The sequence below is a fragment of the Aptenodytes patagonicus genome, chromosome 23 (assembly GCF_965638725.1).
Source record: "Aptenodytes patagonicus chromosome 23, bAptPat1.pri.cur, whole genome shotgun sequence".
NCBI lineage: Eukaryota > Metazoa > Chordata > Aves > Sphenisciformes > Spheniscidae > Aptenodytes > Aptenodytes patagonicus.
Window position 1 is genome coordinate 1,436,086 of NC_134971.1, and position 13,400 is coordinate 1,449,485.

Consider the following 13,400-nt stretch of genomic DNA (forward strand, 5'->3'; position numbering starts at 1 on the left):
CCCCGAGCCCTGGAAACGCCACGGCCCTTGAGACGACGCAGCCAGGCACCGATAGAAATGATATTTTATTCCTTTCCCCCCTTAGGTCACAGCACAGAACACACCAGTCCTTCACCACAGCAGCACACTCGCCTATTTAAAAGGGAACACAATAGCTCAGTTTATTTTACAACAGTCAGGATTTTGCCATTTCTACACACCACAGGGATTTCTTTGTTTCGTGTTAACACCGACGGCACACTACAGACATCACGGGCACTCCGACGTGGGACACGCACACAGCTGACACTCAGGGGCTGGGCTGCGCGTGGTCTGCTCTGCCCAAGACTGTGGAGTAGCACGGAGGCAGGAGGCGAGCAGAGCTCTCTGCAATGGCCACGGGGAAGGGAAGGGACAGGGTACCGGAGACACGGTCCCTCCGCCTTGCGCAGATGGGACAGAGCGTGCTTCCCAGCACCACCAAGGGATGCAAAGCACACAGGGACACAGCCCACGCTGGAGGCAGGGCTACCGTGGTGGGGTGGGCATAGCTGAAACCCCTCTCAAAACCATCCTGGAGGACAAGAACCTCTTCCCGGCATGCGGACGGCACTCGGACGTGTTTCAATGCAGCCCTGGGGATCCCCCACTGCTGCCCAGGCTGACCCTGCCTTGGCAAGTGCCCACGACCAAGCCGGCAGGCCCCAGCCCCAGCTGAGGCCACGGTTTTGCATGCCTACAGGCTTGGGGAAGGGGCCAGACTCACAGGTTTGCCTCTAACCCACAAGTGGACCCAGACGATGGACTCTGGGCTCAGCCCCTCTGGAGCCGGCACATCGCCACTGTGCAAGCTCAGGCGTGCAAAGCCCCTGAGCATCACTTGCTGCTGCTCTGCAGGGAGAAGGGGCAGTTGGCATCGGGGGACTGATGACACGTAACCGCCACGGGATGACACGCAGCACTGACGTGGGTGGCTGTCCCGGACCACGGCACAGGGAGCGACAAGGCATCAGGAAGGGCAGGGAGCACCAGGAGGAAACGCCGCTGCCCCTTCCCTGCCGGAGACAAGCAAGGACAGGATCTTTATTTCAGTCCATGTTTCTCTTTAGCCCTCGGAGACTGTTTAACCTGCCCACCTCCGTCTCGCGGGCAGGCAGAGCGTTGGCGAGGAGCTGCTTTGTGCTGGTTAGCAGGGTCACCGCTGCGCAGCCGCCCTCTTTCACAGTGTCACCGTGCTGGGGGATTTCACGGGCTTCTCTGCCACCACAGCATTTCCTCACATTTAAAACAGCATCCCACACAGAGGCTTGGTTTTAGCCAGGGACACAAACATGGAGTGCTGAGCAGGCAAGACAGGGGAGCTCCCTTCAGCCTTAAATCCAGCACCCAGGTGCCACCGCCTAGGGCGGTCAAGCTGCGGGATCTCCCCGCCCGACTCACCCCCCATCACGGCTGCCTTTGGGCTGGGGGCGTGCAGGAGGATTATTGCTGAAACGGCAACGCGCGGTCCAGAGTCACGCTGGCAGGCCCCCAAAACGCCACGGGACTGGTCCCCGAGCCCTGCCCAAAGCCAGCCGGGGTGAAACACGAGCCTCCGGCTCTGGGTGCGGGGAAGGGCGGGGGGATGCAGGGCTCCACCGGGGCTGCAGCAGGCTCTGTGCACCGCAGCCCACGCCGCCCTGCCCTGCGGCTCCCGTTCCTGGGCTTGGGGAGCAGCCCAGAGGGGCAGCGCCTCCCAGTCATACACAGCCAGAATCACACGCACAGCACGAGAAAGGTGAAGAGAAAGTCACTATTACAACATCAGCAACGACTAGCCCTAGAGGTAATGATCATCTCACATCAACATTACACACCACTGGAGGCAGAGAGGACGGTGAGCGGAGTTTAGTCGGGTTAGTAAACAGAGAACCAGTGCTGAAGTACAGAGGGTAACACAGACACAGCAGCTTCGCATCTCCTTACAGGGACCTGTTGCTGCGATTTCAGTTTCTTCGCAGGCCACTGGCATCTGCGGTCCAAGCATCTGTCCTCGGGTCTCTGGGTCTGCGCGGGAAGGAGAGCAGTGAGTCAGGCTGGGAGCAGTGCCACCGCCTTTCCCTGCGCGGGGCTCATCCACCAGCAGCACAAACCGCACTCCCGCCAGCACGGCCTCCAGATTTCCCACCTCTCCAAAAGCAGGCCACAGCCCAGGAGCTCGGGGAACTCTGACTGTAGGCGAGGAGCGAGATGCCCCGGGGGACTCGCACTCAGCTCTCTAGAGGCCCCAAAAAATAAAACCGCTTTGGGGTGGAGGAGCACAAGGAAAGGAAACATAATGCAAGGGAAAATCTGGACAGGTGCTTCCTTTTCCTGCTGGGCTGCCTGGGGCTTGCTGAGCACGGGACACCCAGGACCTTGCCAGCACTGCATGTTTCCCTGCCGCAGCCCCTACCAGTGCTCGTCCGTGCACCGCGCTGGGGATGCAGAGCTGCCCAGTCCCAGCAGACTGGTCTACTCGGAGCCCCGCAGTTGCCCCCCTACACAGCCCCAGCTGCCCCCCCTTCCTTCCCAGCACTGAGGCTGTGACAGCCCTGGTGCCACCACCCACGCTGGCCTGGGCTGGTCCGTGGCAGCCCCGGGACTCACCGCATGGCTCTCGTTCAGTTCTCTGCTTTCTGTGCTCCCGTTGCTGCAAAGGGAAGAGCAGAGTGGTTTGCAGCGCCTGCCTAGAGCTGCGTGCTCCGCAGGCAGGCAAGTGCAACACAGAAGCAGTGGCAGAGCACGCGCGGCACGGGACAGGCGACCTTACCGTTCGAGGTGATCAGGTTCTCAGCCTGAGCCTCCTCGTCCCCTGGAGCTCTGCAAGAAGAGGTGCACAGTGTGAGCGGCTGGGACCCGCACCCTGTCCCTAGGGGTGGGATGCCCGACAGCGCAGGGGCACGCTGCGGAAGGTGCCCTGGGAGCGTGCACAGCTGCTTTGCCACCCAGGAACTCTGCAGCAGAGCATCCCTCTGCTTTGGGCACCAGGCACCCGAAAGGGATGCTAAGAGAGCGCAGCCACTCTGCCAGCTGCGGGAGGGAGCCCGGGAAGAGCTGAGGACGGACGGGGCAGGGAGGCTCTCCAAGGGAGATGCTGCCCTCACTCACCTGGGCTTCTGGTTGAAACTGCACCTGCACCTCCTGCCTGCAAGGAGAGAGAAACACCATGAGCGTGACCAAAGTGGGAACGGGCCATGGCCTTTCCCGACGGCCGCCCCCCCACGAGAACGGCCCCCACTGCCCCGGCCCGCATGCCCAGCACCCGCCTGGTCCCCAACTTACTGAGTATAAGGAGAATGCCGACGGTGAACAGGACCACGGCAAACACCAGCCCCCCGATCCTCAGGCTCTGGTAATCTGGGGGGAGGAGACACAGGGGCTTGTTCCTGCCGAGCTCAGGGAAGGGGGCAGGCTCTTTTCCTCCCCATCGCACATGCACATGTGTCCCGGCCAGCACACCCATCCCCGTGCACAGCGATGCTCACCATAGTTAAAGGGGTCCTCCTTCTTCTCCTGGGCGGCCACTGGAAATAAGCAGACGAGGGGTGTGAGGTGAGCAAGCCTCCCGGCTGTGCCGCTGCAGCCCCCCCCCCTCCTCCTGCCGGCGCAGGCACCCCGCTCCCTGCTGGGGCTGCGGGCTCCCGGGGCTGCTGCCCCACACCCCACTCCAGCCCCCTTGGATCGGAGGGGCGGCTGTCCTCCGGGGCCCCGCAGCCTTTTCCCGCGCCCCTGCCACCTCCTGCATGCGGGAAGCTCTTGGCACCTACCGTCTGCCACGGCCACCGGCACCAGCAGGGAGCACAGGAAGATCAGCACTGCCTCCATGGCTGCTGCGAGAGAGGGGAGAAGCAGGCTCAGCACTCAGGCGGCTGATGGAGGGCACCGCAACGGGGCTGGGGTTCACCGGAGGGACTACAGGCAACCCGCGCCCGACTGTGTGGACAGGCAGGGCTGCACAGCCCTTGCAGCCAGCGCCGGGAGAAGGAGCCAGGCTGGCCCTGGGAAACACCCAGGAGCTCGGCCATGATACCTGGTGCCGTAGCTGCACCCAGCCTGACGGGGACACGGCAGCTCGCAGGCACAAAGGAGGGGAAAGGTTTGAGCAGACAGACAGACAGACTTTTTGTGGGGTTCTGTGGTATATTTCCGACCACTTCTGCACTGCTGGCTCTGCTCCTGGCACGGATCTCGGTGCAGTCTCAAGGTTGCGCTGCAGGCAATGGGGCCAGCACAAGGGCTGTGATCTCTCCATCAAGGTCAACACTGTGCCCTCCACCCAGAGCATACTTTAATTTGTCCCAATTAGCATAGCAATTACAGCACATTCCTACAATGAGGCCAGTGGCCCTGATGGGACACGAGCTCGTGGCCGCGCTTGCCCCTCCCAGCTCCCCGCGCTCACCTGCAGCAGCAAGGAGAGACCATAAATAGCCCTCAGTCCCCCCTCACAGCTGAGCCTGTTCCTGCCCCTTCACAAGCACCGACACACTGCCCTTGTGCGGGGGCACCCGGCTGGAGCACGGATCCTTCTCAAGGGATGCCAGCCTGGGTGTAACAACGCTGTGGCCGGGCTGTGACGCTCCCTGCCAGCTCGGGCAGGGGCTGCACACCTCCATGCCCCGAGCTGCTGCTGCACCCATTTGGGATGGGCATCCCTGCTGCTGGGACCAGCCAACACCAGGCACCGCTGCTCTGCAAATGGAGGGCCCTGCTGGCACACACGGTACCTATTAACTGGCCCCGAGCACAGCGGGGCCAGCACAAGCATCCTTTCTGCTCCTCCCGAGGGGACAGGCAGGGGCCAGGGGAGCGGCTGCCCTCCGTCCTGCCTTCCCGGTGGGTGGCTGCATGCGGGGGACGCCTCTTTCCAGGAGGAGAGGGCTTGGCAGACGTGCCTCCTTCGAGGGGGCAAGCCGGGGGCTCGGGAGCGCAGAGGCAGGTTGGGCGCTGCCTCCCTGGCCGCCCGCAGCTCGCCCGCCTGCGCGCAGGGCTCTGCTTGTTTGTGTTTTGCTGCTGCCAGGCAGTCACCAAGCGCCCCGAGGATAGGGCTCGGTGGCCATACATGGTGCGGGAGCGCGAAGAGGGCTTGCTGCTGGTGCAGGGGAGGAAGGGGGGCTATTGGGCGCCCTGCACAGCACTGATAGCAATGAGTGCTACAGAGCTGCTGCAGCTGCTGCGCTGGATTAGTGCCGATAAGAAAGGGGCCCTCGACAGAGCAGGAATTCAGCTCGCTGACGGATGCAGATCCCCAGCGTGGCCCTATTCAGCCCCTCCAGAGCCTGACCTGATTCAGATGCAACCTCCATCCCAGCCCACCCTGGCTGCCAGCGACGGGGGGGAGGCAGCTCAGCTGCCCCAGGCCAGCTCCTCGGGGCACCAGGGTCCCCCAGATCCTGCCACGGCCCCTTGTCCCAGTTAGTGCTGCGAAGGTGCCCAGGAACAGCACGCATGGAGCGGGCTCAGCAGTGCTCACCAGCCTGCCAAAGCTGGCCCCAGCGGCGTTTCGCTCCACGGCTGGTCCCCAGTGCTGCCTTCGGGACCCAGCTCCTGCCCCGCGCTCGGCCCCACGAACGCAGGGAGCACATTTCCAGAACCCGATTTATTCATCACAACAAGTTGCGTCCCATGATAATTCACGTCCTTCCCTCCCCTTCCGTGTCTTGTCATTTTGAAGTAAACGTGTTTTATCTGAACACTGGAGGGTTTAATTTCCCTTGCCTGCAGCTGCCGCTGCCATTGTGTAGCGCGGGGCTGCGCTGCCACGCCGCGCTGGAGCGTGCCGCTGGCTCCCTGTGCCCAGACAAGCCCCCTCGTTTGCTGAGGCACGTAATTCTGGATAATTACCAGGTCTTAGAAACACGTACAAAGAACCCAACAGCTGGTGATACAGTAACTTCTAGTTGCACATTTTCATATGTCCTTTATCTCACGTCCTTTCTCTACTTACTGCCAAGGCTGCCAGCACAGAATCAGTCATTACCCGTTATAAGGGTGTTGTATGTGCACAAGGAGGTGCAATACAGCACATGCCATTGCTAGATGAACAGTATTAATTGGCTCTTATAGCATATTAATGATGCCTTTATTTTTTGAAGAAATCATTAATCAGATCTTTTACTGTTTATTTTGCCGTTGACTACTATTGTAGCAGCAGCAGCAGCTCAGTGACATCCCCTGGAGCTCACACTTGGAAATTCGCCTTATTCACAACTGTCCCTGCCCTGCCCTGAGCCCCCTCACCCCAACCAAGGCGTGTGGGAACCTTCTCCCAGGGGCCGAGCTCTCCTGCCCGCAGCCCCGGTGCGGGTGCAGGGGTGCCGGCCGGGCGTGCTCGCCCCACGCACGCTCCCCTCCCACAGCAGGCAGCCCCGGCACCTCCTGAAGGCAGCACTTCTCACCCTGCGCCCCACAGCCCTCAGCCTGAGTCACTCATCACCCGCGAGCCATTCCACCCTCACACCTTTTCTATTTCGGGGTGCTCCCACTGACGCCCGGAAAGGTGCCGTACAGCACAGGACAGCCCTGCCTGCAACCGTAAGAGGCTCTGACGTGCAGGCCAGACTTCCCAGAGCGGTTTCGAAAACACGCGAGCCGTGTTGCTGGCTGCCTGGCTGTGTTGCCAGCGCTAACGAAAGCGAACATCTCCCAGCTCCGGCACCCGCCGAAAGCTTCGCTCCCCGCTCTCCCGCAGCCGCCGCCAGCCCTCCGCAGCCGCCCGAGGAAGCAGGCCAGCGCTGGGGCCCTGCTCAGCCACAGACGTCGTTTCCAGTCCTCTGCTCAGCTTTTGGCTCCTTGCATTTAGTGCAGCAGAGTTCACTTTTTTGCCAAGCCAAGCACACAGCACACATATGTTCTTTGTTTTTCTAATTCAATTCCTAAAATTCACACACTTCCGCACGCTAAAACTTCTCTCCGCACGAGTTAACCATCAGGATTGGCGGTGTCCTTGCTAGAAAAACAAACACAGCATTCTGGAGTGCAAATGAGCCCAGTTTTCCTCCAAGGAAGCATATGCTTTGCTAAGTGCCACAGGTTTTTTGGGTTGTTTCAAGCTGGCCCACCCACTTTTTCATGAAGCTGAAATAAAGTGAGAAGAGCAAACATTGCAAAGGCTTTGCCGTTTTCCCCGCTTGCGCCTTCAAACCACAGTGTTCAAGGCACGAAGGCGCCGCTCCCTGCCCTCCGTTCATGCCGAATCCAGCTGTGCCTTTGCACAAAGGCAGCGGAAAAATAACAGCTGTCTGACGAGCGACGGAGCCCCGTGCTCGGCCCCGCGGGCACAGCCCGCTCCTCATCCACACTGCGCCCCTGGACAGAAGTCTCCCTGTTTTCTCCCCATTAGTGACACAAAGTTTGCAGTCACCAAACCGAGCAGCCACACACCCACAGAAACCACGGGGAACGGGCAGTGCAACGCACTTTGCATGCGACTTGGATCAAAACATGTTTTTTTCCTGTTAAAACTGCAAGATCTGCCTTAATACGGAGAGAGGCAGAGCGGCACAGGAAGCGGGGCAGTGGTGCCCAGAGCTCTCCCTCCCTCTCACTTCGACTCAATCTGCAGTTTTAAGAGGGAAAACCAAATATTTACCCCCCCCATCCCCATCTGCATGGCTGAGCGAGAGCAGGTGCCAGGAGGAGGACATCAGGCATTTGGGAGAGGCCCCCGGGTGAAGGCGGCAGCGACGCAGACCGAGGGAGTACGTGGAGTTTGCTGTTTGGGAGCTTACCTGTGCTTTCACTGAACCCCTCTCTGATAGGAGGGGGATGAGACCAGGCTGAGGGACTAACCCTGCGCCACAGAGGCAGCCAGGGCTGGACCTGCCCCATGGTGAGGGTTTGCAGGTGGTGCCCAAACAGCCGCCCTTGCCCCCGCATGCCAGCAGGGCCCTCTGCCCAGGGATGCCCTCCCTGCCCTGGGAAAGCACCGCCCCGGGGCACCCTGCTCGGCCCCGGCACAGCCACGGCTGCCCCTTCGGCACAGCCTGGCCCCTGCAGCCACCAGCCGGGGCTGGCAGTCCCCGGAGCAGCGCCCCAGGGCAGGCGGCACCCAGCCAGGGCTCGGTCCCATCCTGCCCAGCGCAGCCGGCATAGACGCCGTGTCGGGCTGCTCCCGCGCAGGGGTTGTGGCTCGCCAGCGTGGGTGTGAGTCAGGGCTGGGCGGCAGCGCCAGGGCCACGCTCGCCGCTCCCTCCCCATGCTGTGCTTGGGCTTCGGGCAGCCGGAGCTGGGAGCCGTACTCACGCGGCCGCAGCTCACAGGCACCAGTGCTGGCCAGATGATTCACTGCCCTGCTGCCTCCCTGCCAAGCTCGTAGCCAACACGCTTCACTCCATGCAAGACACAGTCACAGCTCTCCCTCAGCCTCCTGCTTCTGGATAACCCCTCCTTGCAATTCTGCATGTTATTGGGTTAGCGTGTGTGCGTGCATGGAGTGTGTGTGTGCGATAGAGAAGCGGGGGGAAATCTGGGCAGATAGACCCGGTTCCTCCTGCCCACTGATTAGCTCTCCGTAAGACAGCAAATCATGCCAGAGCAAGGCAGGTAAATTTGTAACGGCATTGAATCTTGAAATCCTGTTTTCTTTTTCATTGTTTTGCATAGATCAGCCCTGTCGAGTCACAGCCATCACAGCATAATGCTGGGCAGCCTCCTCCTTCCGTCAGGAGTCCTCAGGGCTTCTCCCGAAGATCAGACCTAGTTAAAATCTCTAGTTTCTGTGCAAAGCCCCCAAGACCGTGACAGCAGCCCTCAATTGCCTGGAGCATTTAAGAGTGTGCATGTGTGAATGGACATTTCCAGCTACGCAGCGATGTACTCTTCTGCCATTTCACGTCAGCATCAGTCTGGCTATTAATGTGCCTGTTGTTGTGCCTCGTGTTCCTAAATGAGAGGGAAGGAGAGATTTCCAGCCCTCGCCATTCTGATACGGACAGCACTTCCCAAATTTGGTGCCGGTTCAAAGGCTGACCAGATGGAAGACCAGGTTTGGGGTATCTCCCCAAAGCAGAGGCTATTCAAAGGAAACCCTCTCCAGGGGCCCCAGCAACCCAAACTTCAGCCCTGCTTCTGCTGAACGAGACTCACACGCAGAGCCCCACGGATCACCCCCGACGGGGTCGATGCTTGCAAGAACACACGATCACAGGGAATCGCTGAACACAGCTAAGCGAGACTCTGAGCGCATCCTGTGCTGCATCACTCACCTATACCCCAGCATTAAACTTGCCTCCCGCAGGGCTTCTTCCAGCCTCAGGCAACTGGCCCTAAAACATCAAGGAGCCTTAGCCAAAGCTGCCTGGCCGTATCTGGCTCACGCGCAGTCCCCAGCCCACCCCGACGATACACGTTTCCCCAGACAAGACGTGGCAGGCACGAAACAGCGAGGCTAGCCCTTTATTTGAGGCAAACCTCCAGCGCAATGATTGCCGAGCTAATGGCCGCCTGGCAGCGCCAGCTTCGGGAGAGCAGAGAGAGAACCCAGCCCTCGGCTCCGGGGAAGCAGTAAACACCACCACCACCTCCTGTCAGGAGTCCGCTGCTCCTGTTCTCTCCTCGTTTGCTTAACAGATAATTGGGTGCTGTAAACCTAAACAGTGCACCTGCTTGAACTGTGCCGTCCCCCGCCACACCCAGCGCTCCCCAGCCCTCGCTGCATGCTGGCTAAACCCCGGGCTCTGCGCGCTGAGCGGGGCACGGCCGGGCATCAGCACAACGGGAGTCAAACAGGTCAGTGAAAGCAGAGGTTGCCTGGCAGGTCCTGGTAGCAAGAGAAATTGAGATCATCAGAAAACACTGAAATGATGGGGACAAACTTTTTAGCAGGGCCTGTTGCGACAGGACAAGGGGGAATGGTCTAAAACCAAAAAAGGGGAGATTTAGACTAGATATAAGGAAGACATTTTTTACGCTGAGGGTGGTGAAACACTGGCACAGGTTGCCCAGAGAGGTGGTGGCTGCCCCATCCCTGGACACATTCCAGGTCAGGCTGGACGGGGCTCTGAGCAACCTGATCTGGTTGAAGATGTCCCTGCCCATGGCAGGGGGGTTGGACTAGATGGCCTTTAGAGGTCCCTTCCCACCCAAACGATTCGATGATCCTATTCTATGAAATAGCAGCGTAAGAGAAGCTGTTTCAAGCTCCCACGTGTCCCGGGGTACCACAATACTGCCACACTCCGCAGAGCATCAGAGCCGACATTTTCTCCATTCTCTCTTTGGCTGCTTCCATCAGCCACGACCAACGCCGAGCACGAGGCAAACAGAAGTCCCCATCAGGCGCGCCCGTCGTCCCTGCCAGCACTGCTGCGGCTGCACGCCCCGAAGAAGGACAGCCAGGCAGCCACAGCCCCTCGGCAGGACGCCTCCGCACTGCCCAGGGCGAGCAGTGCCTTCGCCATGTTCAGGCGGCACGGTGACGCGACAGCCGTGGAGCTTGGTGGCCTCTTTACGCTTCGGAAACAGACAGACAGCCCGAAAGGCAAACACAGGGGAACAACCAGACGCAAAGCTGCCGGTTTGCTGTGCTGGGGAGTTGTCCTCAACACCAAAGTCTAAACTCCTGGCAAAACCGTGACTCTCCGCGATGTGTTACCGGAACAGATAAGTTTCAAGGAGGCAGCTAAAATTCCAAGGCGAACATGAAACACGAGCCTGACGAGAGGAAGGTGCAGCCAGCCCCACACCTCGCAGGCACGGGGGTATTCGCCGGCAGGCCCGCGAGCACGCTCTAACAGGTGGCCTGGCATTGCAGCAACTGCACTTTACGCTGGCAGCTTTCCCTTGCGCGCTCCCCATCACTCCACCTCGGATTGCCTCGGAACCACCCTGCTGCGCGGGCAGGGACTCTCCGGGCTTGTCTTCATTTCAGACTGGGAGTGAAACCACCTGGGGGGACTAAAAATCCCAACGGGACCCAACGGCACCTCGGAGCACCGCAGGCTTGCTGAAATGGGTGCGGGGGACTGCTTCAAGCCCTAATCCACATGCAGCTTTTCCCGGGAGGCTGCTCTTTCACGCTGCAAAGCTTATTCACATCCACACAAACCACCTGTCACTTTCCCTCCCACAGAAATACTCCTGCAAGATCCGAGTTCCACCACAGAGGCTCCGATATCTGTTTCTTCAGGAAGCATTAATTACACACTCCGAGAGACACGCTCTCCCTTCCCTCCGGTGCGCCTTCCCGGGATAAAGCGCTTGACTGTTTACGTATTGCTACGGCGTTACTAAAACATTGAACAACAGAAGCCAGAACGCTGCCAAACACTCGGCGAGGAGGATTACCTCCCCGTTCCCCGCGATCCCCGGGGATCGCCGCAGAGCCCAGCCGGCCTGGGGAGTGCCGGGGGAGGCAGGGCGTGGCCGGGGTCCACCCACGGTGGTCTCCGGCGGGGACGGCCGGTCCGCCGGGGCATCCTTCCCAGCACGGGGGGCCGGTAACCAGGCAACGGTGGGATGAGGGAAACCACGGCACGCGGCGTTGCCATGGCAGCCGCCAGGGCCGGGAATGCGGGCGGCCCGAGGCGCAGGGCGATGCCCCGGGGCACCGGTCCGGCCCGTGCACCGCGGGGCGGGGGCCGGGCCGGGCCCCGCCGGCCTCCCGGGCAGAACCGGGCTGCGGGCGCGGCGGGACGCCGCCGCACCCCGCTACGCGGACCCCCGAGGCGAGCGCCCCCGAGCCGCCCGCTGCCGGGCACGCCGCGGCAGGACGCCCCACGCCGGGCAGCCCGCCCCGCCGCCCCCTCCCCAGCCAGCCCCGCCGCAGGCTCCGCGTCGGCCGGACCCACCTGAGCTCGCCGGGCCGGGCCGGGCCGGGCGGCAGCGTCGGGCAGGGCCGGGCCGGGCCGGAGCGGAGCGGGCTGGGCTGTCGCGCCCCGCTGCTCCGGGCGGTGCCGGCTGGGAACGGAGCGGAGCGGAGCGGGGCGGGCGGCGGGCAGCGTGTGCGCGGAGCGGGGCTGCCGCACAAAGGGGAGCGGGGCGGGGCGGGCCGGGGGCGGCGCCTGCCGCCGGCGGGGGGGCGCTGGAAGCGCCCGGGGGGGGCGCGGCTGGCCCGGCCCGGCCCGGCCCGGCGCGGCCCCCGGCGGGGGGGCGATGCCCGGGGCGAGGGGCGAGCGGAGCCGGGGCCGCCGCACCCCGAAAGCCGAACGGTTGCCTGCCGGGAGCGGCCCGCAAAGGGCCGGGACGCCGCCTGGGAGAAGGGGTCGGGGCGGGCCGGGAGCCGGGGGACGCGGCCCCCCGCCGCCCCCGGACGCGCTCGGACAGCTCTGCCCCGTTTGCCCAGCTGCGGTTGGGGTCCAAGCCCGTGCGCGCTGCCGAGGGCGGCGGGGAAGCGTGGTTTGCTCCGAGACCCCCCGCAGCAAGTCCCGCTGCGCGCAGGGTGCAGCTGCGACGGGGGAGCGCTTCCTCCAGGCTTTGAAACGTCCCTTCCCGCACCAGAGAGCGGGCGTGGACCCTGCCCCGCGTTGTGCAGCCGCTGTGGAGGCAGCGGGGGAAACGGCGAGCGAGCAATAGCTGCCGGAGCTCCTCTGAGGCTAACGGAAAATCTGCACAGATAAATTGGTAAACACGGTGCAGAGGCTTGTCTCTCTTGCTCGCTGCCTCCCGAGAGCAGAAGGATGTAGCCGGGAAAGGGGATGCCACCCTGCCAGGCCAGGTGGCCCCGCTCACAGGGCTTAAGTCATGTCGCTCGGTCGGATCTCGGGGGCCACCCAGGTCAGGCCAGCTGGGGAGTGCGCAGCAGGGACACTTCCAGCCTGGCCTGGCTCAGTGGTGGTAGTGCCTGGTTTGGTTTCAGGCGTGCTCGGGACCTGCTACCTGCATTGGCTCCCCCAGATCCGCCAGCATTTAGCAGCTGCAGAAAAAGAGACCCTTTGGGTTTTACCCAGAGCAGGTCAGAAACCAGCACATACTTCAGACAGGCAGGGCAAAATGCTGCCCAACAGAAGGAGACGGGCTGGACCCATTGCTGCTGTGAACAAATGCCCTGTCACCGAGCGCAACCAACCAGTTTATTCCCGTTGTGCAGCTGGGCGCGTTGGGAGGAGCAAGATCCGGGAGGGAGATACGTGTTTAATATAGCACGGCACAATCCCTGGAGGGAACGCCTGTGCCTGGCGAGCTGCTCGTGGCCAGGGAGCAGCCTGGTTGCAGCCACAGCGGGGAGGGAAGCTTTGGTCCTGGCTGTGCTTGGAGCCGCCGAGGTGCCCGCGGGCTCCGGCCGGGGCCACCGCCCCATGGCTCTGGGTATCTGCAGCAGGAGGGCAGTGAGCTGGGGGCCTGCCCTGAGCTCCTGAGATGCGCAAACCGCAGCACCAAAACTGCTCGGTGGTATCCACGCAAACCCCAGAGCTTTCCACAGTCCGGGCACAGTGTCAGATGGGCAACGGGGTGCTGAGAGC

At 62.1% G+C, this 13,400-nt stretch overlaps 1 protein-coding gene across 3 annotated transcripts; it reads right to left on the reverse strand.

The window, feature by feature from the left end:
* Positions 1–52: 52 nt before the first annotated feature.
* Positions 53–11,911, reverse strand: FXYD6 (FXYD domain containing ion transport regulator 6). 3 transcript variants are annotated; one of them, XM_076358382.1, is made up of 8 exons: positions 11,790–11,911; positions 3,768–3,830; positions 3,486–3,524; positions 3,283–3,357; positions 3,109–3,145; positions 2,771–2,820; positions 2,608–2,650; positions 53–2,025 (listed from the first exon to the last, which is right to left on the reverse strand). In XM_076358382.1, exons 2-7 carry the CDS (start codon positions 3,823–3,825, stop codon positions 2,622–2,624), a joined length of 288 nt encoding a protein of 95 aa, XP_076214497.1. In that variant the 5' UTR covers positions 3,826–3,830; positions 11,790–11,911; the 3' UTR covers positions 53–2,025; positions 2,608–2,621. The 3 variants fall into 3 exon arrangements, with proteins under 3 accessions (XP_076214497.1, XP_076214496.1, XP_076214495.1); XM_076358381.1 differs by having other exon boundaries at positions 3,768–3,827; positions 11,790–11,910; XM_076358380.1 differs by lacking the exon at positions 11,790–11,911 and adding an exon at positions 7,731–7,856.
* Between the last annotated feature and the right edge of the window lie 1,489 nt (positions 11,912–13,400).